At 31.4% G+C, this 26,973-nt stretch overlaps 3 protein-coding genes across 3 annotated transcripts in view; 1 reads left to right on the forward strand and 2 right to left on the reverse strand.

Annotated features, from left to right (window-relative positions):
- Positions 1 to 3,230: 3,230 nt before the first annotated feature.
- On the reverse strand, positions 3,231 to 8,979 carry LOC111700684 (serpin B6). The gene is made up of 7 exons (XM_023471682.1): positions 8,956 to 8,979; positions 8,498 to 8,595; positions 7,017 to 7,101; positions 5,663 to 5,760; positions 5,125 to 5,161; positions 4,141 to 4,223; positions 3,231 to 3,346 (listed from the first exon to the last, which is right to left on the reverse strand). The coding sequence occupies exons 1-7, from the start codon at positions 8,963 to 8,965 to the stop codon at positions 3,293 to 3,295; spliced, it is 465 nt and encodes a 154-aa protein (XP_023327450.1). The 5' UTR covers positions 8,966 to 8,979; the 3' UTR covers positions 3,231 to 3,292.
- A 194-nt stretch (positions 8,980 to 9,173) lies between these two features.
- Positions 9,174 to 14,953, reverse strand: LOC111700671 (serpin B6). Its single transcript, XM_023471664.1, has 12 exons — positions 14,860 to 14,953; positions 14,027 to 14,102; positions 12,872 to 13,026; positions 12,573 to 12,644; positions 12,388 to 12,468; positions 11,953 to 12,006; positions 11,315 to 11,376; positions 10,988 to 11,021; positions 10,256 to 10,325; positions 10,103 to 10,154; positions 9,641 to 9,677; positions 9,174 to 9,224 (listed from the first exon to the last, which is right to left on the reverse strand). Exons 1-12 carry the CDS (start codon positions 14,878 to 14,880, stop codon positions 9,174 to 9,176), a joined length of 765 nt encoding a protein of 254 aa, XP_023327432.1. The 5' UTR covers positions 14,881 to 14,953.
- A 2,827-nt stretch (positions 14,954 to 17,780) lies between these two features.
- LOC111700674 (neuroligin-2) overlaps positions 17,781 to 26,973 on the forward strand; it is a 36,297-nt gene continuing 27,104 nt past the window's right edge. Inside the window, exons 1-9 of the mRNA XM_023471669.1 lie at positions 17,781 to 18,494; positions 19,222 to 19,278; positions 19,353 to 19,427; positions 19,831 to 19,897; positions 20,533 to 20,645; positions 21,562 to 21,671; positions 22,549 to 22,665; positions 24,677 to 24,781; positions 26,151 to 26,187. Of these exons, the coding sequence (XP_023327437.1) occupies positions 18,380 to 18,494; positions 19,222 to 19,278; positions 19,353 to 19,427; positions 19,831 to 19,897; positions 20,533 to 20,645; positions 21,562 to 21,671; positions 22,549 to 22,665; positions 24,677 to 24,781; positions 26,151 to 26,187 (796 nt within the window). The 5' untranslated portion in view covers positions 17,781 to 18,379. The remainder of the gene's footprint in view (positions 18,495 to 19,221; positions 19,279 to 19,352; positions 19,428 to 19,830; positions 19,898 to 20,532; positions 20,646 to 21,561; positions 21,672 to 22,548; positions 22,666 to 24,676; positions 24,782 to 26,150; positions 26,188 to 26,973) is intronic.

A 26,973-nucleotide genomic window follows, 5' to 3' on the forward strand; every position in this document is an offset into this window, starting at 1 on the left:
CACGCCCAAAAACAATTAACAAAAGTAATACAAAGTTTTAATTCATCAGAGCTGAAAACTTCATAATTGAATACCATTATTACTGATTGCTTGATCTACATATCTACTATGGACACATTTGATTTCTACTTAATTCCCTTCCAGATTCCAGCCAATGCACTTGGATCTAACGGTTCTGTAAATATTTCAGAAAACTGTGACTTTCGATCACAATATGACCCCTTTTACATAATTGTATAGCCTTTTATCTAAAATACTTTTTTGTTGGCATATATATTTAGAATGAAAAAGTATTAAATAAACAAATCTGTAAGTTTAAAGACTGTTGAGTTATAGACGAATACACGTTTGATTTCAAATAAAAGAAACCGAATGCTTCTCTCTCTCGTTAGTTCAGGGTGAATGGGAGTTCCCTTATTAAATGGCGCGCAAAATGTTGAATTTCCAGACTTCCTGTACGCCTTCTGATTGGTAGTATTTTATACACGATTTTGACTACAAACGAAAAATAAAATAAATTTTTGAGATAAATAAAAAGATGAGATTAAATTCCTAATGTAAGAATATCTGAAATAAGCTGAAAAACTTATTAACTTAAATTGTATTTCATCTACGAACCTGGAATGAAACCATAGAGAATAGAATATATATTAGAGGGGAATTCAGAGAATCTCTCGGTATGAATTTTTTCAGTCCCTTTCAGTCTGAAAGGGAGTTCAAAGTGTACAAATCATGTAAATGTTCACAAATTGTATTCAGTAGAGTACATTAATACAATATGTTCCCTGGACTATTCATTTCAATTTCGAATTAAATAAACTTTATAATAAATTAGGTGAATAAAAAACATCATTTGATTTATAGTTATAACGGAAAATCATCGTTTGTAAAGTGAAAGGCATAGAGTCTATGTGAAATGATGATTGTTCAATTATGAAACCAGCCTATTTCATAATTTGGTTTTCTTTTAACAATAATTTTAGATTTTCTATAAAATGATATTCAAGGGCCCAAAAGGTCATATAGCATAGATTTGTGTAGTACACCTGCAGTATGGAAACAGTACAACAAAATGGGCGTTTTACACTTTTTTCTAGTAAATTCCCCTCTAATATATATTCTATTCTCTATGGATGAAACAAGTACTCTGTGGTCGTCGTGCATCTTTGATTTATGATCGGTAAAATCTATTCATATATCTAGATTATCCTGATTCCACTGTAATTTCTTGTAAATAAGCTATAAGGTAAACGTGTTTTTTTGGCAATTTTTACGTCTCCTGTATAACCTATGTACACAATGACTCCTACAAATTTACGCAATTTAGTGGATTTACTAAATCATTTCATGAAAAGTTATAGAAACAAGAAAGTTAATTATAAATTGAAATCATTTTAAATCAATGCAAGCTATACTTAATACAATTAGGAATATAATAGGAAGACGACTTTTAAACGCAAGTTATAACTTTAAATACTCAAATGAACATGAATACAGATCCAATTCACTAGACAAGTGAGTTAATAAACTATTTGCTTTGTAACTACATGAAATGCACTTATGTTTCGCTGTAAAGTCGTCTTCCTATTCCACAGTTTTCTGGTTCTCAGTGTACATTTATTTTGTTCATTCTCATCATGAAACACAAGGCATATGCATATTATATGGAAACCCTGATCTATCTTTATAAAGATTAGAGTTATTAGATGCAAAATTTTACCTTGTATATGAAATTTCTTATCTGTCTATGAAAAGGCTTTGAATTGTCGTGTATATGAAATGCCATCTTTGAAAAATCCTATATTTGAAATGTCTGATCTACTAAGTTTAGTTTCATGAAAGTCTGCTACATCCTTTAACTTTTTAATATGCAACCTGTTATTTCTAACTTTGGCTAATAATTTCTACGTCCTTATGTTTCCTTAATGATTTTTTCCCTTGGGATGGTTACCATCAAGGTTATAATGCAAGGAAAGTTAATTGCAGTTGCATATACTCTGCGTACACATTGAAACCAGTTCTCTCTGGGCGGAATTTGTAAACAAGAATGGAAACAATCAGTTTTTGTTTAGTATCCGAGGAGGTTAAAGCATATAATTTTTAAAATTTCTAAAATTCACATAATAGTTTCCTATTACCAGAAAGAATATTTCATTGATTTTTATGTGAAAGATGGATCCCATGTCATGACATCCGTCTTGTGTTTACATTACCGCCCAGAGACAGTACACTGCAGTACAAAAGATGCGTACACCTCTTAAATAACTTTCCTAGCATTATAACCTTGGATTGGGTGGAGTTTATCTGTAGATAATACAGAGAGTACAAGGTGCAAAAATGCAAAAGCTTATCATCATATTTTAAAGAAAACATGAATGTGGTTTTATTTCTTTCCGTAAAAGTAAACATTTTTAGGAAAACATCCCTGATCGTCCAAAAAGAGTCCATTAACGAACGGCAAAAACCGTTAATTTCGAAATCAAACGATTACAATAATTTTACGGTTAATAAAAATGACGAAAAGATGTGTTCCGAAATAGTTGCGACTTTCCTTAAGTTTTAACTTTCAATTTACGCTAGGTTACTCTTACAAAAATTAAACGTGATATATAATGTAATATATATATGTATATATCTCTGTTTGTCTGTTTGTGTAACATATCATAACTCATGAACCCCGGAAATGTTCATAGCTTTGTTCTGTCATTCTAAGTTGAATGATTCCACTTTTGTAAGAAAAAAAAGGTAAAATCGTAAATTACCAAGCGCAGGTAAACGGCGGGAGTAACTATGAATACCCTGGGCAACGCTAAGTTCCCAAGCTAGTTTAAAAATGAACAAATAAAACTAAAAAACTATTTAAAAATTAAGAATATATTTAATTAGTTACAGTGCTTGAAATAAAATGATTGGTCAGCTTTGATCACTAAAAGATTTAAAGAGCATTGTTGCAAATTTTATCTTTTGTTTTGGTAACCCCTGAATATCAGAGCAAATACTAAACCCTGAACTAAATATCAAAATATTAAATGGTTCTCACGTCATTATATTATAAACTCTAATGGATTTTCTCTTCATGTTTTCTGTGACATTTGAGTAAAATGGGTCTGTTTACACTGCACAATTGATGTCTAATTCTAAAAGTCGTCAATTCCTGTTTAAAAGTTTTCTGGTTATTATTAAATCTGAATGAATTTATTACATTAGTTAACTAAATAATGAACAACATCTATATTTGAAATATATATTTTTAGATAGAAAGACATTTTACATCAAAAAAATTAATTTTGTTCTATTTTGGATTTCTTACAACTCCTTGAAAGAGAATCACTCCCGTCATCTCATCCTAGCATAATTCAAGCATTCAAATAATTTATTTTTTCAAAATCATTCCAACGGTTCTTCTATTTATGTATATACTTTGTTTGTCTTTTTGTTTGTCCGATCATAACTCAGGAACCCCTGGACTGATTTGCCTCAAATTTTGATTGAGGAACTTGGACGAGCTACGGTTATGTTTTTAAGCTTGGTTTTGAGATTCTAAATTTGGGTTCCCGGTAAAAATCGTATTAGTGCGGGTAAACGGCTGGAGTAACTTTTAGTAACATGGGCAGGGCTGGGTTCTCAAGTTAGTCTGGAATAAAAGGAATTAATTCTATGCCCCAAACATCAATTTTCTAATCCCTGTATCTTTGCAACCTAATGATGTTTCAATCTCAGAGTATTTGATCTAATATATTTCATAGTTTCCAATATTTAAGGTCTACGGCATTGGGGTGCAAAGATAAAGGGATTTTAAAATCAGAGTTTGCGGCAAAGACTAAATTCCTTCAGGACTATATAAAGGCCTTTATGATAGTTTAGAATAATTGAAATAAAAATAAACTTTCCGTGTTAGGAAAACATTATTTTTTTTAGAGGTATTATCTTTCTTTGTAAAAAAGATGATTTAAAGGATTTCCAACGCAATTGGATTTTACTTGCACGCAATTGCGGGCCCTGGAATTTTTTGCACAATTCCGCGCAATTCCACACAATTCCGCGCAATTCCGCACAATTTCGCGCAACACGAGAACACTTACCCACACTTTCGCACAACGGATCTACGATTGGAATCCTTATAATAGAAGGTTACTTAACCTTGATGAAGAACATGAAGGGTCTGTTTAATAAAATCTTGAGCGTTGAACCACCCCCACTTCGAAATATACTTGCAAGAGCACCTGAAATGTTATAACTTATAATTTACAGTTTAATCCAGAACTTGGACTTCGAAAGAATTTATAAAATGTCGTTTTGTAAATCTACTGCGAAGCCTGCAGATATTTAGTTTTTAAACTGAATAATTATATTGATCTCTTTAAAAATGTTCCCGCATATATCTTTTTAATTTTACAAATACTAAGATTTAGGTTTAATAGTACAAAGTACAAACCCAATTGAAATAATTTCAAGACGACATTTTATAAATTCTTTTGATGTGTACAAAGTTCTGTGTCAAACTGAGAAAGACAAACTCTGTTGATTGAGACAACTTTAAAGAAAGGGTATTTGCGAAATCTTCTAAATTTGTCACTTATAGCCCTAACCCGTCCTAGCCGCTTGATATCTCAGGTCCCAGTCCACTCAATGAGTCGAAATTGGGATTTAGATATTTTCCGAATTATACTAATATATTCCGTGGGAAGGTTCTTATAAAATTGTCCTAAATCTCCCTCGCTATGAATATTTTCAGAATTTTATCCGAAACACTACGAAGACCCGAAGACGTCTCCGTCCTAATTATCTATCTATCTGATAAGAAGTATGTCCTTGTTCCCTAGAACATCTGTGACAAGTTTTATAAAATAAAACTTTCAAAAGTGTCACGGTGAAATAAAATTTAAGATTCAAACGTAAAAATCATTTTCTATAGAACTGTTTATCTAAAAGAAGATCCAGGGCCCCAAAGTTTTTAGATCACAAATGTTTAAAGTATGACTGCGTTACAATAACAGTTTTACAATGTTTTACAATTTTTTTCTTTCAAAATTCAGTTAATAGCAAAAAATGTTAAAAAATATTTATTTGCCCATTTTAAGTATTCTTTAATATTTGGAAAGTTTCTTGACTTTTTTGACTTACTTGTTGCTGCTCCTGCAGTACTACCCTCTTCATTTACCTAAACAACATTTCAGGTTTTCTTTTCACAAAGTTTAGCAATGTGATGAGCGCAAAGTTTAGCAATGTGATGTGAACAAAGTTTAGCAATGTGATGAGCGCAAAGTTTAGCAATGTGATGAGCGCAAAGTTTAGCAATGTGATGAGCGCAAAGTTTAGCAATGTGATGATGTGCGCAAAGTTTAGCAATGTGATGAGCGCAAAGTTTAGCAATGTGATGTGCGCAAAGTTTAGCAATGTGATGAGCGCAAAGTTTAGCAATGTGTTGTGCATAAAGTTTAGCAATGTGATGTGCACAAGGTTTAGCAATGTGATGTGCACAAAGTTTTAGCAATGTGATGTGCACAAAGTTTAGCAATGTGATGGTGTCAAATTTGTTATTATATCTCAAACTTTAATGACAAGGATTATAAAAAAGAAAATGTTTATTTCGTTTTTGGTTTTTATTCTAAGAATCTAATAATTGCCGTATTCCCAATTATTTACGCCAAATCCCAAATACCTCAATAAAAGCTTTATGCAATATTTTGGAGATGAAGATCCCGTCAGTTTTAGCAAGATTAGGAAACTCGGCACCTCGTTTAAAAGCCAGGTTTATTCCTGGAAAGAAATACACTGTCAAAAAGTTGTAATATTTATTTTTATTTATATTTTCTTCATCTTATTGGGAATTTTTTGATGAACACTTCTTTGCCAGAAACTCAAATTTTCTAATCACAATATCGTTGCAACCCAATTTAGTAGAACTTTGATATTTCAGAATATGAATTCTGTTAGATCAACTATTCTAAGTTTTAAACATGAAAGGTTTACACCATCAGGTTGCAATGATATAGGAGTTAGACCATTTGAGTTTGGGCCACTGAGTTAATTCGTTTATTTTAACGTCAATTATTGTCAGAGGTTAATTTAAACAAAAACGTGAAATGTTTATTTCTTTTAAACAATAATATCATTCATGTTTATTATTGTGAAATCATTAGACATGCTATTATCTGTTGGTGTCATCTACGCTATTAAAATCTATAGCATTTGCAGTTTGGAACATTCCAAGTTTGAAGTTAATCTGCAATACCAACTTTTAGTCTCTTAGAAATCTCAACATTCGTCCAGAAAAAAAGAATTGACTCTTTTCTAATCCCTAAAGTTTTGCAACCTGATGATGTTAACCTATGATATGTTAAACTTGGATTATTTAATCTAACAGAAGTTATAGTTTGAAATATATAAGATTTACCACATCGGGTGACTAAGATTTAGAAATTGGAAAATCAAAGTTTTTGCAAAGGCTCGATTCCTTTTTAAACTTTTTTAAATTTATTTGAAAAATCAATATCAGAAATTGTGACTTTATGGTTCAGAAGAAAATAACATGATTTTTTTTACGAGGACTTTCGGAAGCTTTAAAATTTATCTTTTTGTTTAACTACACAGATTTATTATAAAATTTGTAAAAATTATCACTTCACTTTCTTATAGTGCAATGTGATTTCACTTGGTTCGTTTATCTCTCGTTTTTGTCTCTATTTTCTTTCAAGGTCAAAATTTGGCACAATAAAAGAACAGCAAATGTTTCATAAACGTGTTTTTCTAAACATTTTTCGGTCTCAAACTATGTCTTATTTTGACCCAGCCAGAAGATATATGAAAAAAACGATCCGAAAACGATGGAAGAACGATAGAAAACGATGCAAAAACGATGCAAAAAAACGAACCAAAAACTATCCGAAAACGATGGAAAACGATGCAAAAACGATGCAAAAACGATCCAAAAACGATACAAAAACGATGGAAAAACGAACTTGTTGAAAGGCTCGTTTTTGGATCATTTGTCCGATTTTTATTTTTTTAGTTACCCATCTTTTTGAACACATCTTGAAGTTGAACTAGAGCCTCAATCTTGAATTTTGGCATAATAAGTTTAATTGTTGAGGCTGACATCTATCTAGGTGCCCAACTTTAACTTTTTTAAACTTTTAAATACATTTTTCAATAAAAGAAATAGCGTTTTAAAATTTATCTTAAAGGGTGTGAAAGCGAAATCACCCTCCATATGGAAATATCGAATTACCCTTTATGAAAAATGACCGATTCACAATGGTACCCTTGTAACCTTTATCTGATTAATATTTTGAGAACTATTGTCATTTTTCTAGGTTTAAAAGTATTTAATTCAGATAATTCTGATACGTCTTCCTGAAGTATTAATGCGCAAGTCACTTTTGTAGAGAAACCACATTTGAAATTAATCATTTTTTTAATTTATTAACATTGATATCTAATTCACCATTGCAATCAGACAAGGCTTTTAAGTTTACCATGGTAAACCGGGCAATTTCTTCGTTGCATGGAGGGTCGCTTAAAATTATGTTAACAGTCCCTTTGCCTCATCATTAGAAGTTTTGTTTTACAGTCTCTTTAACTTATCATTAGAAGTTTTACAGTCTCTTTAACTTATCATTAGAAGTTTTACAGTCCCTTTAACTTATCAATAGAAGTTTTACAGTCCCTTTAACTTATCAATAGAAGTTTTACAGTCCCTTTAACTTATCATTAGAAGTTTTACAGTCTCTCCAACTTATCATTAGAAGTTTTACAGTCCCTTTAACTTATCAATAGAAGTTTTACAGTCCCTTTAACTTATCAATAGAAGTTTTACATTCCCTTCAACTTATCATTAGAAGTTTTACAGTCCCTTTAACTTATCATTAGAAGTTTTACAGTCTCTCCAACTTATCATTAGAAGTTTTAAAGTCCCTTTAACTAATCATTAGAAGTTTTACAGTCCCTTCAAATTATCATCAGAAGTTTTACAATCCCTTCAACTTATCATTAGAAGTTTTACAATCCCTTCAACTTATCATTAGAAGTTTTACAGTCCCTTCAACTTATCATTAGAAGTTTTACAGTCCCTTCAACTTATCATTAGAAGTTTTACAGTCCCTTCAACTTATAATTAGAAGTTTTACAGTCCCTTCAACTTATCATTAGAAGTTTTACAATCCCTTCATCTTATCATTAGAAGTTTTACAATCCCTTCAACTTATCATTAGAAGTTTTACAGTCCCTTCAACTTATCATTAGAAGTTTTACAGTCCCTTTGCCTCATCATTAGAAGTTTTACAGTCCCTTTAACTTATCACTAGAAGTTTTACAGTCCCTTTTACTAATCAATAGAAGTTTTACAGTCCCTTTAAATAATCAATAGTAGTTTTACAGTCCCTTTAACTTATCACTAAAAGTTTTTTTTTCTCACTGCAAACATTAGGCAGACATTCAGATTTAAAACTTTAAGAATAAATAGATTTTGATTTTTTAAACAGGGTGGACACCTTTCCTTGGTATAGTCTAGTTGATCCAGGAATTCCTTTTTATTCTCCATCACTGATTTCATGTAGGATTTTAGTGGAGTGTCTCCTTTCAGCTTCGGAAATACTTGACACATTAGAACTTTAAAAGTTTTGGTTTATTATGACGTCAGAATAAAGTAAATTGGAACGATATTATGTGTTTTCAAATTTTATTCTTCTTATTCAAGAGATATTGAGAAGATTAAACCTGTTTTGAATTTCTAATATTTAACTAGAGGCCGAATTTAAAGAATTTGAGACGCGTCTCAAATTCGAGGTACGAGGTCACAAATTCGCATCAGTGATGTCACATAAACTTTACCTTCTCCCTTTGTCGAGTTCACAGTGTTCTGGGAATACCTGTGTTAGGTTTTCATGTATTTCTAACTAAATTTTTTTTGCATTCAAAATCAATATAACCCAATTTTTGTTTTCTAATGAGTTCCTATGTACATTGATACTTCTTGCCCTAAAAACACATTTTCAATCAAATTTATTTTTGACATTCTTAGAACAAAGATCAGTAATTATTTTCTGTGCTTTTTTTTGTTTAATATTTTTTTATTATTTCTATTATTATCATTATTATTATTGTTATTATTTTTACTATTATTATTATTATTATTATTATTATTATTATTATTATTATTATTATTATTATTATTATTNCATGATAATTGAGTCTCCTGTTTTAGTGCAATTAATCTTTCCTTTCTAAATAGAAATTATAATAATTAAAAATATCTATTATTTTATGGTTTCATTCAATTTAATTTGGAATTTTTTAACTGCTTTCTCAGTTGGGTTGAAGATAATTGCCTAAAATTTAGTTTAAAAAAAAAAATACTTTCAATTTATTTTTTTGTTAAAGTGAGAACCAGAAAACTGTAGAAAATGAAGAAGACATGAAATCAATACTGAAGTGCATTGATGCTGTTACCAAACAAATTGCTATAAACTAGTTAAAAATTCAAATATTTAAAGTGAAATGGGTCTGTTTACACTGAACAGTTGCTGTGCGAGATGTTTATTGGACTATTCTTAGTCATAACTTGAGTCTAAAAGTCGATTTCTGGTTATCACTGTAGTTACTTGTATGTAGATATGTATGTATAAGATCTAATAATTACCCTCTGCATAAATTTAACACTAATCTTCTTCTTATCACTTTAAAATCAAGAAATTGAATTCAGAAACAGAAACTCCTTGTTTTTTTTTACCAAAATATTTAAAGGAACTAGAGATGGAATTTAAAGAATTTGAGCCGCGGTTTAAATCCGCTAAAACCCGGTTTAAATTAAGCGCCGGCTTAAATCTTGAAACATTTGATACAATTTTAAGTGGAATCAATCATATTTAAACCGCGGCTTAAATTCAAACCGCCGCTCAAATTCTTTAAATTCGGCGGTAGGTTAAACAAATTCTTTTGCTCTGCTTAATCAATTAGAAACAACAAATCTTTGATATCTATATAAGAAAATATTTAACAAACTTATTTACAAAATTATGTGATTAGTCAGATGATAGCAACTGCTGGTTTTTGCAATCTATAATTTAAGACAACAATTAATTTATGAAAATTTCATTGATTCCTGACATGGAAGTCCCTCTTCTTTTCTTGCTTAAACTTTTCATCCCATTCACCTAAACAGTTTAAAAAATACGCGTTAAAAAAAGTTCAAAATCTTCATATTTTATTTTTGTATAATTTTTTTTATAAGAAAACAATATTTAATTTTACTAACCTTTGAAGTAAATAGCATTGACGAGCACCATAACACTTTCTGCATTTATCATATTTGGTTTCAGAAGATCCTATTATCAAGTATAATTTATATAATTTATATAATTTATCATATTTGGTTTCAGAAGATCCTATTATCATAATTTATATAATTTATCATATTTGGTTTCAGAAGATCCTATTATCAAGTATAATTTATCATATTTGGTTTCAGAAGATCCTATTATCAAGTATAATTTATATAATTTATATAATTTATCATATTTTGTTTGAGAAGATCCTATTATCAAGTATAATTTATATGTTTGTGTTTGAAATTAATTAGCAAAAGTAGATGATTTAGCAAACTTGAGTTTTATCGAACAAAAATTTAAATAACTATTTTTTTGAGGAAATTTTTTTAAAGAGACTTTTGTTCCAATTGAATAACTATAAGAGTGCCATACAGGGTGTCCAGCGGATGCAAATTTCGGCATATTTAGCGCTAGTTTTAGCGTGATTTTTCGCATTTTTACGCAAAAAAATTATGCGGAATACGCACACAATATTGCGTGGAATTTACGCATTTTCACCGCTCAATTTGCCATCAATGTCGGCATGGCATTTGCGTCAAAATGCGAAATTTTCCTGTACATTTTCCTGCTCAAGAAAACACAATAAATGAGAAAAGGATTGAGTTTTGCCACAAACTCAAAATTTCTAATCCCTATATATGTTCAAACTAAATGCGTACCTTTATCGTCCCGTTTGTTTTCTCCTCTACCCAACTAAAACATTAAAGGTATACAAAATGTTTAAAAGCCCTTTTATTCTTGTTCACTTTGTTTACTTCACCTGTTGATACTTCTTACTTCACCTGTTGATACTTCTTCCTTCACCTGTTGATACTTTTTACTTCAACTGTTGATACTTCTTACTTCACCTGTTGATACTTCTTACTTCACCTGTTGATACTTCTTAATTCACCTGTTGATACTTCTTACTTCACCTGTTGATACTTCTTACTTCAACTGTTGATACTTCTTACTTTACCTGTTGATATTGATACTTCTTACTTTACCTGTTGATACGTTTCACTTCTTTCTCTGGATTCTTCTTGAATTCTGAGTCCTCAGCTTTTCCCTATTTATTTTACAAAATTTTTTATCTCTTTTTTAAAATATGCCCAACAGGATGGATTAAGCACGAACTTAACAAGAAGAAAATGGAGATTTAGAAAAACAGAAATATCAAAATACTTGCATTAAATTAAAATTTTAAAAATTAATAGTTTTAACAGTCTTGTAATGCGAATTTCGTATGTCTTGACAATACACCAAACTTATGATTTAAAAAAAAAAAATAAAAAACATGTAAATTTAAATTCACATTTTCAGCAACTCAGTTATTGCCACAAACTCAAATGGTCCAATCCCTGCTATATCTTTGCAACCTGATAGTATAAACCTTAGATATTTAAAACTTAGACTTTTCGAAATAACTGAATTCATAGTTTGAAATGTTTTCAACATTGGATTGCAAAGCTATATGAATATTAGAAAATAATTAGGGAAACAAATTTATTTAAATAAAATTGTTGCTTATTTATAAATTCAGTCGAAAAGGATTTGTAATCATATATTAAGATTAGAATAAATATCTTATTTTCAATAAATGTAAAACATGATTTAATTTATATGAGAAGAAGAAAATGTTTACCTTGAAATAACATTCTACATCTGATTTGAAATCATCTATAATTCCAATAGTTTTCTGAAAACAAATATTTCATTAAACAAACACAAAATGTAAACGTTCCAAATTTAAATATTGAGACTTTAAGCAACAAATATGAGAATGCAAGAAACCTGTTACCACTGAAATTATTCAAAATAGAAAAACGATATGTTAAAAGGGAATTGATTCTTTGTCACAAATCAAATATTTTAATGCCTCTATCTTTACAACTTGATGGTGTAAACCTTTGACGTTTAAACTTAGATTATTTGATCTAACAGAATTCAAAGTTTAAAACATAGGGTTGCTTTGATATAGGGATTAGAAAATCAGAGTTTGTGGCAAAGATATTATACAATTTAAAACAATTTGTTTTTATAAGAAGTTAAAAATTGCAAAGAATTACAAAAAAATTACCTCAGTAAAGACAGAATTTGCAACATTTAAAGTTACACCCTGCCTAGAACTAGAAGATCCTAATAGGGCGTGATACTCGTTCTAGAAATGGATCAGTAAATTTTAATATTAAGTAATCAAATAATGCACCAGTAGATATATACTTTTAAAAAATAATTTCTCTTTTATTATTTAGCAGCACTTACTTTGTAATCTTTTGATACTTTTAATACTTTTTTCATTTCTCCTTCCGTTTTCCCACCAGCTCCTCCGTACACCTAACAATTCAATGTAAAAAAATAGGGAGGCACTTCTATTTTAAATCATTTATAAATTTTGGCAGATTTTTTCATGAATTTTCTTTTCCAATTTTGATGTTTAATAAAACTTCCCTGGGGTCATGTGAGGTCCCACACGAAATTTGGGCCCGATCAGTTAGGCCGTTTTGACGTTTATTGGATACAAACGGACAAGTAAAGGACATGTATTTATACAAGAATCTTACCATTGCCATTGTGGTTGCAATGCTAAAAGGAGAACAAATTATATTATCCTCGGATGTTTTGCTCAATTCATCCAATAGTTTCATTCCAAGTATCCCAACTCCATCGACAGTATCGTTACTTTTCAATTTCATACCATCCTTTGCCTTACATTCACCTACAGAATATTCATGTAGTAATGATATATAGACTAGGCTTTCAGAGAGCTTCGCGCCCATCTTTTATTATTTTCTTCTCGTACAATATAAAACAATCACAAAAAGTTTGCGGATTTCATCATATATATATGTTCGTGGATTTACAAAAATTACGAAAATCTAAAATTTTGGAGACACATTTTTAAAATTCTAAGCATCGATAAACGAGGGGAGGAAGGCCAACCACATCAATCTCTAGTCCGAACCACATTCTTCTCATTTTCTCGTCCGAACCACCTCGGAATCCTCGTCCTTCGATTATTTTGTGTTAAAAAGTTTCCAATTTTTGAAGATAAAACTATTTTTTAAAAATCTGGCCACGTTAGGGCATAAAATATGGATGGACTAAAGTATTGCTATGATGACATCATGTTGGAATCTTCAAACCCATGAAAATGATTTTTCAAAAATTTGATATTTCATTTATGCCCTAACGTGGCCCGATTCTTTAAAAATAGTTTTATCTGTAAGGCTTAGACACTTAGAAACAATAATATTGAAAGGAGAATGTGGTTCGGACTAGAGATTGATGTGGTTGGCCCCTTCCTCCCCTCGATAAACCTTTCCTAGGATCGAGTGGGTTGACCAATCTCGATGAATGGTTTAGACTGGGAACAAATTGAAATCTAAGATTTTAAATTAATTAAAAATCTAAATTTTGGCAGATAAAATTACATCGTTAAGATGTACAAAATCAAGAAGCCCAAATCTGTCTTAGAATATTTAGGGACAGTGAGAAATAGAAAATTGTGAAATAGGTTGACGACTTTAGACTCAAGTTATGACTCATAGTGCAATGAACATCAGGCACACAGCAATTGCGCAATGTAAACAGACCCATTTATCATCCAAAACATCAAATAAACTTTAGTTTTGCTAGAATGTCGTCTTTCTATTCCACAGTTTTCTGGTTTTCCCTGTATTGAAAACATAAATAGAGATTTTAACTTGTTTATTTACCTGTTCCTATAATGCCTGCTGCAGGTTCCAACAAACAAAGAGAAAACGCAAGAATCCATTTCACAAGAATTCTAGACTAATAAACAAATTGTGTCGGCGTTTATATCAATGCAATGGAGAAAACTTTTAATTTCAATTATTTTGAATTCTATGAAACAAACAGCATAGATATACTAAACATAGAAGTCAAGAAAAGTTGTTAATTTAAAAAGCTTCTCTTTGATTACTTGTAAACTTGTAATTTGAAAAAAAGCTTATTAACAATTAGCAATTTAATAAAATGTCGTCTTCATTGTATTGATATAATCGCCAAGCACTTTATTATAGGAAAAATTAAAATTTGTTTCTAAGAAATAAATGAACCAACATTCTCTCTGATTTTTGCGTTAAAGCTCACAGTCATTACATGGTGGGTCAAGATGAAGAATTAAAAAAAGGAATTGAGTCTTTGCCACAAACTCAATTTGCTAATCCCATATATTTAAAACCTGATACCTTTGATATTTCAAAACCAGATAAACTAATCTAAGTTTATTCATAGAAAATCAGAGTTTGTGAAAAAGACTCAATTTCTTCACAAGGAAATCGAGGAAATCTTTAGAGAATTGAATCTCTTCATTATTCAATATTTTTTTTGTAAAATATTTTACTTTTTTAATTAAAGTTTTCACTTCTACATATATGTAAATATATATATACATTTATATATATATATGTATGCATATTTCACACATATATGAGAAAACTATTGTCACGTCAAGTTTTTCACTTTTTGTACAAAACTATTTATTTTTAGCCTTATTTAAATAAAGCATGCTAACTTATAAACTTACTCTCATTGCATAGCGAGACATGAAACTGCAACTGGCTGTGTAGGGTCGGGTCAAATTACCTCCACATTTCACTGGCCGAAAAAAAAATATCTTTATCATTTTTTTCCTAAAGGATAAAAGTTTAAAATTCGAAAATTATTCACGATTTTTTCAAATTTTATCCCAAAGGTACAATTTTTTTTACATTCTGCAGTTTAGAAATGGCTATTTACAATAAATAGCAGATCAATTAATCTATGTATTTATATAATTTTATTAGGAGGTTTTCTTTAAAGAGGCTTTGTAACTTGATTCTTAATAGTGTCATGGAATGAATAGGGTAGATAGATTCATTTAATCTTTTCTTTAACACCATCATATCATAAGAAGTACAAAGCTTTAAAGTGTAAATATTTGCAGTATAATATACTAATTAAACTTCATCATGGTAAACAACTTATAAATTGTTAAATTTCAGAAAAAGACAATATTTTTAACAATTATCTACAGTTCTCTTTAATGCAATATTTATAGAAAAAAAAACATTGCACGGTAAACTGAAGTAAATTGCAAGAAATATTGAAATCTTATATTTTTCAATCATATCTTCTATTGTTGAAGAACAAATATATGTTTCAATCATATCTACTATTGTTGAAGAACAAATATATGTTTCAATCATATCTACTATTATTGAAGAACAAATATATGTTTCAATCGTATCTACTATTGTTGAAGAACAAATATATGTTTCAATCATATCTACTATTGTTGAAGAACAAATATATCTTGTCGAATAAATACTCTGATCTTATGCTAGAAAGAAAAGAAGAAACTAGAGATGAGGTATTATAAGGTCACAAAGTCGCATATATTTGAACTTCTCCTTCTATCTATAGTTTGCAGTATTTGTGTATACGACCGATTCTTATGTATACCATACATTGTTGCATTTAAATATAAAATACAGATTATACATAACATATATCTATATGCCATTATTTTTGTTACGTAATGTGTTTACTAGATACGGCCCGCTTTAATATTATAAAAGTGTACGTTCGCAAAAATTAAAAGGGGGTATAGGCTAAATAGAATGCGTCGAAAAAAATCGTTGATTATAGGTTAAAGTATCTGAATGAATTGTTTGGAATTAATTTATTTTTTAACGATCCGAGTCGAATATTGCAATTTTCTGAATTTGTATGGACGCTACGTTCTTTGGTATGAATGAGTCGTTTTTAACAATTTTCTCCTTATAGACGCAACAGACAGAAGTAAGATTAGTAGCAATCACTGTCGAATATTTTTCGACGTAAGCTTATACCCCCTTTCATTGTTCGCGAACACTCCCTTTAAAGTCATGGAGTTCATTATCTTAAAAGACCTGAAAACTCTTGTATTTTGGATATCAAGATCAATGCTTGATATCGATCTTTTGTTAATCTACAGATTAATTACATTTTTCTTTGATATCCTGCATAGTACTCAACTCAATTCCTTTACGCATAATAACTGTTTTAATAATACAGGATTGAGACTTCTGCAGAGACTACACTAAAGAATTCATTCTGTCTCTATTTCCTTATATTTAGGATTCTCAGCATCTGTAAACGGTTTTTTCATTGCAATGTCAATAAATAAGCCATTAAAAGACGATATTCAAGGCAGAGACTTAATATTTTATGAGTTTTACGTCGTCTTTACAGTCTCATACCGAGTATGTAACCGTGAATGTTAACATTACACAAAGATTCAGTCTGCTTATAAACATCAATTTTTAAAACTTGGTTGAAATTGAAGTTTCGCAACGCCTTGGGCTTACATTTTACCGCTCTAACTCACTAATGCTTTTCTGTAGCCCTTTTTATTTACATTTTAGCCATATAAAACACTTTTTGTTAACTTTTGTTTTTAAGGAGTAATTGGCAATATTATCATAGATTTGTGCTTGAGAGCGCGAGACCTTTAAATCAAAGTGACTAAACTAACTAGTCATCAATTCATCATGTCCAGTATATACAGGGCCGTTGAACTTATTCTCATGTTTAGTTTAGAACCTATATTACTATTTACTAGTTCTGACCGCTAATGACAAGCTAAAATTTTAGAGAGTATGTATAAATACAAAGAGATATAAATCTTAAGAGAGTATGTATGAACACAAAGAGATATAAAATTGTTGTGCTAACAATTATTTCTAGTAATATTTCTTTAACATCTAATAACTTTTTAAAGGAACTGTAAGCGTGATGTTAAGTGAACCTCCATTTAAAGATGACAATGCCCGATTCACAACGTTACCCTTAACCTTAATCTGATCAAAACTGTAGAAGAAGTCGTCATTTTTTTGACGGGTTTATTTCTGTGCGGTTCTCCGTTGCTTCCTATAAGCAAGGAAAGCGCAAGTCGCTCTTTCAGAGAAACTACAATGAAAATGAAACAATACATACTTGATCAGACAAAGGTTTTGTACAATTGTAAAAAGGGCATTGCAAGGAGACCTACTTAAAATTACGCTTATAGTCCCTTTAAGTAAGAACATTCAGTCTAATAAGTTCATCTTACAGTGTATATAAACGCTCTTGAAAAGGAGGGGACAGTTTCGGAAGAGGGGGGGTAAAGTTGAATAGGGGGGTGGGGGGAATATTATGCAAAGTTCTTACTGTAAGATGACCCCTTGTTTCTTCCTTCTACCTGTTTAGAATTTAAACAATCAATGAACATGAAAAATAAATTTTTGGTTTCAAGTTTTAACATTTGAGTCTATTAATCAGACAAAATAGATTTAAATTTTAATGATAATTTTTTTAAAAGATTTTTTATTTTGAAAGTTTTGTTAATACAAGAAGTTCTTTAAAATATTCTCAGATTGGGTGAAGATGATGAATCCCTGTTCAAGCAGGATGTAAGGCAGTGTAAGAGGCAGTGCAGGCCAAGTAGTAGGATCAAGTTGACCTGCGCCTTTCTCCAGCTGGGCTTTACAGTTTACAGACCTGCAGAACTATGCATATAATCAATGCATACATGTTTTAAATACTGTCTCATATTCTATTTGCATTCTTCTATTTAGACTGAAATCTTTTAAAGATCTTTTTGATAGAAAATGCTTCAGAGATATTTCAAGCTATTAAATTCGGTAAAACAGTTCTTTATGAAAAGGAAAGCTGGAATTTAAAAACACGCCGAATGTTGTCAAGCATTAAATAATAATTTTGAAACAGAGTATATATGCTACAGGTTTAGAATGTGAAGTAAAGTTATGAAAGTTAAGAAAGTTAAGAAGTAGACTGGTGTGAACTCAACGGAGCAAAGTCTAACAAAAACCCGAGCTAATTTATCTCTAACAGAATGAAAACATATCCGTTAAAAAGTGTCGCTAAGATTGAAATGTGAAAATTGTTCAAATTATGAACATGAATATTCAACTCCGTGAATGTGAAAATAAAATGCAGAAAACTAACCTATACTCCGTCTGAAAATGCTTACAAGGAAATCTGTGTTGAAATCTTGTCTGAGATCTCTGCATTGAGAAGAACTTATGATGTTGTGTGTGTACATGATACTATTAATGGTGTACGGAGAGGAGGGTCTGGGGGCCAGGAACAGCAGGATTGTCAGGGTTAAGCAGGGTAAACTCCAGGGTATAGTAGTTGGTGAGTTTACAATTACAATTATCTAATTCCATGAAAACCTCTCATTACCTCAAATATTTGATTTTAAATAAGATCTTTCAAATTTTACATCCTTCGGATTCTAAACTCGTTAAAATATTTAAAATCTCTTCAGCATTCATTTAGATATTTTAAACAGAAATGAAGAGGCATTAAAAAGTTTTTTTAAAAATTTTATTTCTTCACTTTTGATTTCATTGCATTAAATGAAGATATTTGAGGTTTTTATAATTTTAGTTTTTTAATTAATTATCATAATTCCATCTGCTTAAGTGTTTTTAAATGAACTTTTCAGCATTGTAACAAATGCTATATATATTTCTTAAATACACAAGACTATAGGGTTACAAAAAATAAGATCAAAGGCCTAGCCTTGCCAATTGATGCAACCTTTTACAGCAATCTGGATCTATGTGAAGCGGCAGATCAAAAGTAGTGAGTAGGTGGGGTGGGGTACTTATGCGGATTGTAAATATTTATCCTCATATGTCAATAAAGGGCTTATATTGGCGGTATGTTCTGGGGGATATTAAAGATATGAGAGTAGAGATAAGTAGAGATATACACAAGAATAAACTATATTGGATTAGATTAAATTTCCAAAGATGTGTTTTCAGTACCTGCGTCCTCAAGTTTGGGACCTGTAGAGATATATACACAAGAATAAACTATATTGGATTAGATTAAATTTCCAAAGATGTGTTTTCAGTACCTGCGTCCTCAAGTTTGGGACCTGTAGAGTCGTACTTAGGGGTTCCATACGCAGGTAATGTTTTCTAAACAATTTTAATTAATTTTTTATTTTAATTATAACAAAAATAATATGTGCTTGTATACTAGGGGCCCCTGTGGGGCGTTTGAGATTTATGCCCCCTAGTGCACCTCTCTCCTGGCCCCAGGAAGTTGTTAGAAAAGGAAAATAGAACTTATTAAACAATTAACAAAAGTTACAGGCTCCAAAAGTAAAGTAAAAACACACAAAATAAAAATATTTCTTACGTAATTTTAACTTCTTTGTAATGCAACTTTTTATGCACTAAATACGCACTGTACAAATGTTTCAAAATATAGACAAGCATTGTATAGTAATAACGTTTTTTAAGTAAATATTTTACATACAAGAGTGTCCCAAACCAATTTAAATAGGAGAATTATTAACATATATTCACCTTACAAGGACTGGAGATAAAAAGTTTAAAAACGATAAGAAACAATTTATAAACCGATTCACTTTGAAGCAAAGTTTTTAGTTTAAGTTCTATTTCTGATCAGTAGATAAATACAGACCTGTTTTAGTTTAAGTTCTGTTTCTAATCAGTTGATGAATACGGACCTGTTTGTCCACAAATAGTTCCAGATCTATCCAAGGAGAAGGAAGCTCTCAGGAACTCTTCCATTTTTATATTAGCTTATTTTGACAGTTTTTTGATGTATCTTTCGACCTACGAACATCCGCTATACTTCACTTCAGACCTATGTTACATATCCGTTATACTACACTTCTGAACTACTCGCATATGGTTTCACAGAGCTTTATGTTAAACATTTGGCCACAGCTCCAAGTGACAAAACCTGTCTTAACCGCGGCCAAAGTCACCTAGCCAATCCTAGCCGCAGCGCTCGTCCCAAAAATTGTGGTAACCTTACTTTACGCTCAAATAATACAAAATGAATAGCTGTCAACGAATCTTGCAATTCATTTCAGAATCATTAAAATCAAAAGGATCAAGGTTTAATTTTTAATTGAAAACATAGAACTTATTTTTGTATATTAATTATTTGCCAGCGTTTTAAATTACTGACATTTTAAAGGAATTTAGTTTTTGTCTCAAACTCAAACTTTCTAATCCCTGTATCTTTGGAACCTGATGAATTGAAACCCTTTGATATATCAAACTTAGATTGTTTACTATAACATAATTCATAGTTGGAAATATCTAAGGTCTAAGGCATAAGAATTAGAAAGTCAGAGTTTGTGGCAAAGACTCAATTATTTAGAAATGGATGTTATGACTATCAGATATATGACTGTTGGTCGAATGAACTATTTAAAGAAGCTGTTTAAATATCTTCAAAAGAATCAGAGTGAAGACTGTTTATATCTAAACATCTACACTCCAGAGAAACTGGCAGGTAGGATGCATTGCTTAGGCATATCTATTTATCAACCCTAACCCCCGGTTATACTTCTTAAAGGGAGTGTCTGGCTAGACATGGTAGTTGAACTGATAGTGCAGTAGTATGGAAAACATTTTTAGAAATCATTTGAGACCTAGAAGACATTTGTACGGTGGTTGTGGCTCAGATTGGGCGTGGCATGGCCTCACGTACGGCAGCGGTGGCCCGTGCTGTGACATAACCTGCCTGAGGTAAGCGTCAAAGAGGAATATAAAGATCGATTTAATAAGAGCTATTTAGCAATTATACACTGTATTAATGTCTTACGGGTCTCAAATGATTTCTAAAAAATGTCTCTTTTATACTGCAATCTCAGCCCAACTGTCATGTCAAGCCAAACACTCACTTAAGGTTTTTTCCACTTTTCATTTCGGAACACTTCAGAGATGAGATTTTAAAAGCTTAAACCCGACTAGAACCCAGTCTTTGCCTCTGCTTAGACCCAAGTAAAGCTCAAGTCAAGACCCAGGTTTTGGATGACTTTGAGTTTAGTAAAAACCAACCATCTTGGGGTTTTCTCTCCTTAAGGCTAGAGTCTTCAGAAGCTGATGATCGCAAATTTCGAAAAAATCTTTTATATTTGTACACTTAAAATCTCGGGAATTATTTGTGGTGTCAAATTTTATTAAATATATAAAATAAACATACTATGAAAATAATGTATCTACATAAAGTTTGAATTTTCGAAATTTACATCTCCTTGTCACAGCTGATCTGACGGCATTCCGTCTGCTAAACAGTCTCTCATTGGTCGAATCAGAACCAATCCTGACTTGGGTTCTATCTAAGCCCGAGTTTGGGTTTTACTGCGGTTTAAGTTTTTAAAATCTCATCTCAGGTAGTAATTTACAATAAGGTAACATTTCTCTAGTGTCGAGTTATCCCCGTAAGCTGCCTGTGATAGTATTTGTACACGGAGAGAGTTATGAATGGAACTCTGGTAATCCTTATGATGGGAGTGTACTAGCCAGCTACGGACAGGTTTATTCTTACAATATTTATATAGCACAGTGAGAACCAGAAAACAATGGAATAGGAAGATGACTTTAAAGCAATACTTAAGTGTGTTTGATGTTATAGATACTTATTAAATCACTCATTTAGTGAAATGGATCTGTTTCCGATGCTCATTAAACTATTTAAAGTCATAACTTGAGTCTAAAAGTCGTCTTCCCATTTCAGAGTTTTTTGATTGTCACTGTGCGTAAATTTATTCATTAGCTCAGGAACTGATTCCAAATTCTAGTTTTCGAATCCATATGTATATATATATATATAAGTTTTCAACTTCACATTTTTTATTAAAAAAAAATTATACTAAACATAATGTTTCACGCCATCATGACGATCCTCAGTAGTTACAATTCTTTGAACAACTCTTTATATATATTGCAACCTCATGTCGTAAACCTTTTATATTTTAAACAAAAAAGGTACCATCAGGGTTTAAAGATATATGGATTTAAAATTTAGAGTTTGTTACCAGTGCTCTGTTAATTTAGAAAGTTACAAGCCCCGGTAAACGAGCAAATTCTAAAGCAAAAATCTATCAAATTTTGTCAAATACTCATTTGAAACGGAAGCAAGCGTATCCAAGATGGTGAATGTGATAATTTGGTCAGATAAAGGCCTGGTGACACTTTTAAAGCTAGGAATTTAGTGCATTTTGCACTAGCATTAAGTGTACAAGCTCCCGTTTTCCAATTTTTTGTTGGAAAAATAAGGACATCTCTGTCATACTTGATTGTGCAAGGTTTTAACTGTTTTAATCATTCATGCAATTCTACAAATATCGAGTCAGTTAATAATACTATAACAGTCCTGGTAAGATTTAAGAAAAAAATTGAAATTATTTCAGGTAGTTGTGGTTACCCTAAACTATAGACTGGGGTTTCTTGGTTTCCTCAAAACAGAAGAGAGAGGGATGGGTAACTTTGGTTTACTAGATATACTTGCAGCTTTACACTGGATACAGGTATTAAACAACTTTTCTCGTTTTTCGTTTTAAAAAGAAAACAAACTTTTCCCGTTTTACGTTTTAAAACGAAAAACTATATTTTTTGTTTGCCGGAATTAAAGCGAAAAACAAGTTTTCTTCGTTTTCCGTTTTAAATTTTAAAGAAGTTTTAGAGTTTTTAAAAACAATTTTTTCAAATCCAAAACATCCCTAGATACAGGAAACAATTGAAATAAACATAGCTGAACTACTAGACATAGTTTTTTTTTGTTGCTAGATCCAAACACTTACGCAATATACTGGTACTGGCTGGTCTGGTGTAATCTTACAAACAATCGTCTACCTAGAAAGGGTTAATTTATTTGGCGTACCGTTCCGTTTTGTCTTATATTGTCAGATTGTGAAATGTTTAAAAGTAGGCTCGGTACTTAAAATGAACCGGTATGTTATATATGCAACTACTACGTAGTGAACCTAAAATGTTTCAGATACACAAATTTAGGCTGGCTGGTCTGATTATGTGGTCTCAGATTTTTTATATATATTTTTCAACTGTATTTATATACATATATTTGAATTTATAAAGGTCTGTGACCGTTATAAATTTAGCCCTGGTACGTATTTTGAACTATTTTATGTTTCCAATCATAACTCCTCTTGTTATAGAGCTATTCATGAAAATGTTTTGAATTTCTAATATGTCACCAGATAGATTTGCTCTTCTCTTAAAATCCAAATTAGAGGAGCTCTGAGGTCACAAAGTCGTTGCAGTAATATTGCATAAATTTGACCTTCTAATTATGTTTAGTTTGCAGCAACAGTATATTTTAACAGTTGATAGAGCGAGTAAAGGCACAAGTCTGCAATGTTTTGAGGAGACCTTCCTGTCAAATATACCTGCTCAACCCCTACCCTACCTCTTCTCCCGCCCCGCCACCCGCATTTTCTTATTCCATGTAAATCCCCAGAAAACCTACCCCCTAACCTCTCCTACCCCTTCCTTTCTTCCTACACACATCTTAACAGCTTTCATTTTTCTGCTTGACTGAAAAAACAAGGGTGCACAAACACACATAGAGCCCCAGGTCAAACTAACATTAATTGTACATAACATTGAAATCTTTTATGTTTTCAATAATATTATAGACTTGAAAAAATACTGGTCGTAAAAAGCCATGATTGAGTGGAATAATTAAATATATTTTGTACACAAACTATATTTACATTTTAACGATACAAACGGTTAATGCTGGATTAACGAATATTGATCTAATTAACACAACATTTGCCTGTGTCGAATATATTTCCATTCGACCCTTCTGATTCGGTACTTGATAAGAACTTGCTTGGTTTGTGGCATGAGATGGCCAATGAAACTCCTTTCTACCTTGTACATAGAATGCCATTACTCTTCCTTCTCCAGCATTAATTCCTCCCTAGCTTTGCCCTGGTTAACTATATCGACTTGAGATAAACAAGATAGGGAAGGGTTCAATATCCTTTAGGGTCAAGCCTGTTGGATCGTCAGGCTGCGAAAAGAGTTAGTAAACTGTACGGTACTATATACAAGTTGTGAACCCAAGGTTGGATTCACACTATTATTAAATTTGGTTTTCTTACACTTGTGCATGAAATTAAAACTAGAGGAGCTACAAAGACATAAAGTTGGAACAGTAATATTACAGAGATGTGACTTTCTCCTTCTGTCTAATTACAATGGCCCAAATCAATTCATATATATTTTTGAGTTCATTCTTGATTGGACAATAAATACGAAACTTATGGATAGTAAATCCGATAATTATTTTTTTTGCTGTAAACTTGGAATTTCTTACAAAAATCACTATTCCTATTCGATGAAACAAACTTGACTAGAATATGGTAAAATAAAATATTTTATTTAATGTAGATCAATAAATACGTCTATATGGTTTAAAATTGCAATTATAATTTGTTTTTATAACATTTTAATTTTAGGTCCATTTTTCTAGATGAATGTATCTTTATTTTGGTAATTATGATTTTTTAGGAGAACATTTCTCAGTTTGGAGGAGACAGTGAAAGTGTAACCTTGATGGGTCAAGGTACAGGAGCAGCTTTAACATCACTTCTCCTACTCTCCCCAGTATCCCAGGTAAACAAAGTACAGGAGCAGCTTTAACATCACTTCTCCCACTCTCCCCAGTATCCCAGGTAAACAAAGTACAGGAGCAGCTTTAACATCACTTCTCCTACTCTCCCCAGTATCCCAGGTAAACAAAGTACAGGAGCAGCTTTAACATCACTTCTCCTACTCTCCCCAGCATCCCAGGTGAACAAGGTACAGGAGTAGCTTTAACAGCACTTCTCCTTCTCTCACCAGTATCCCAGTTAAACAAGGAACAGGAGAAACTTTAACATCACTTCTCCTACTCTCCCCAGTATCCAAGGTAAACAAGGTACAGGAGCAGCTTTAACATTACTTCTCCTACTCTCCTCAGTAACTCAGGTAAACAAGGTACAGGAGCAGCTTTAACATCACTTTTCCTACTCTCCCCAGTATCCCAGGTAAACAAGGTACAGGAGCAGCATTAGCTTCACTTCTCCTACTCTCACCAGTATCTCAGGTAAACAAGGTACAGGAGCAGCTTTAACATCACTTCTCCTGTAATCTCACCAGTATCTCAGGCAAACAAGAACAAGGTACAGGAGCAGCTTTAACATCACTACTCTCACCAGTGTCACAGGTAAACAAGAACAAGGTACAGGAGCAGCTTTAACATCACTTCTCCTGTAATCTCACCAGTATCTCAGGTAAACAAGAACAAGGTAAAGGAGCAGCTTTAACATCACTACTCTCACCAGTATCTCACATAAACAAGAACAAGGTAAAGGAGCAGCTTTAACATTACTACTCTCACCAGTATCTCAGGTAAACAAGAACAAGGTAAAGGAGCAGCTTTAACATCACTTCTCCTGTAATCTCACCAGTATCTCAGGTAAACAAGAGCAAGGTAAAGGAGCAGCTTTAACATCACTACTCTCACCAGTATCTCAGATAAACAAGAACAAGGTAAAGGAGCAGCTTTGACATCACTACTCTCACCAGTATCTCAGGTAAACAAGAACAAGGTAAAGGAGCAGCTTTGACATCACTACTTTCACCAGTATCTCAGGTAAACAAGAATACAACTTACAAGACAGCAAAAATTCTCCAGAAAACTTAAAAAAAAAACAGAATCTTGTTACGTTTAGGACTTTACATCTTCATCTTTATATATTTAATCATTCACAATTCATGGTCACAGTTTTATTTTTCCAATTAATAAAAATTAGTCTAATTACATTTATTCGCATCACTTTTGTTTATATATAATGTTTGTTGATATTTTTTTATCAGTCGAATAACAATCAGCAATTAATTAAATAACATTTATAATGAATATTTTCAGCAATTATACTTGTCATGATTGCATACTTGTTATTATAGTGATTATTTATTGATTTGATATTTATATGTTTAGAGGAGCCCTCTGTTTAAGCGAGCAATCCTGATGTCAGGTATTTTATGTTCAAAAATGTGTTCAACTAAGTATTAAATGTTCAAAATGTGTTCAACTAATTATTACATGTTCAAAAATGTGTTCAACTAATTTTCAAAAATGTGTTCAACTAATTATTAATTGTTCAAAAATGTGTTCAACTGATTAAGAATTCAGTGTGGAGTATTATTTCAGGTGTTGGGGACGCTTTGTAACTTTAAATTTAATTCGATTGAGTATTTGAATTACAAATTGGGTGGTATATATACCTATCAAGGCTTTGTATAGGCTCGAGTTTATAATCTTGTTTAGACTTGAGTTTATTATCTTCTTTAGGTTTAAGTTTATAATCTTGTTTAGACTGGAGTTTATTATTTTGTTTAGACTTGAGTTTATTATCTTGTTTAGGCTCGAGTTTATTATCTTGTTTAGACTTGAGTTTATTATCTTGTTTAGACTCGAATTTATTATCTTGTTTAGGCTCGAGTTTATTTTCTGGTTTAGGCTCGAGTTTGGCAAAATCTGAAATAGTAAGAGATCCAAGAGATATAACAGACTTGAGTTTATTATCTTGTTTAGACTTGAGTTTATTTTCTTGTTTAGACTTGAGTTTATTATCTTGTTTAGGCTCGAGTTTATAATCTTGTTTAGGCTCGAGTTTATTATCTTGTTTAGGCTCGAGTTTATTATCTTGTTTAGGCTCGAGTTTATNAGTGTTTTTGAGTTTATTTTCTTTTTTAGACTTGAGTTTATTATCTTGTTTAGGCTCGAGTTTATAATCTTGTTTAGGCTCGAGTTTATTATC

Source organism: Eurytemora carolleeae, unplaced genomic scaffold (assembly GCF_000591075.1).
Source record: "Eurytemora carolleeae unplaced genomic scaffold, Eaff_2.0 scaffold333, whole genome shotgun sequence".
Taxonomy (NCBI): domain Eukaryota; kingdom Metazoa; phylum Arthropoda; class Copepoda; order Calanoida; family Temoridae; genus Eurytemora; species Eurytemora carolleeae.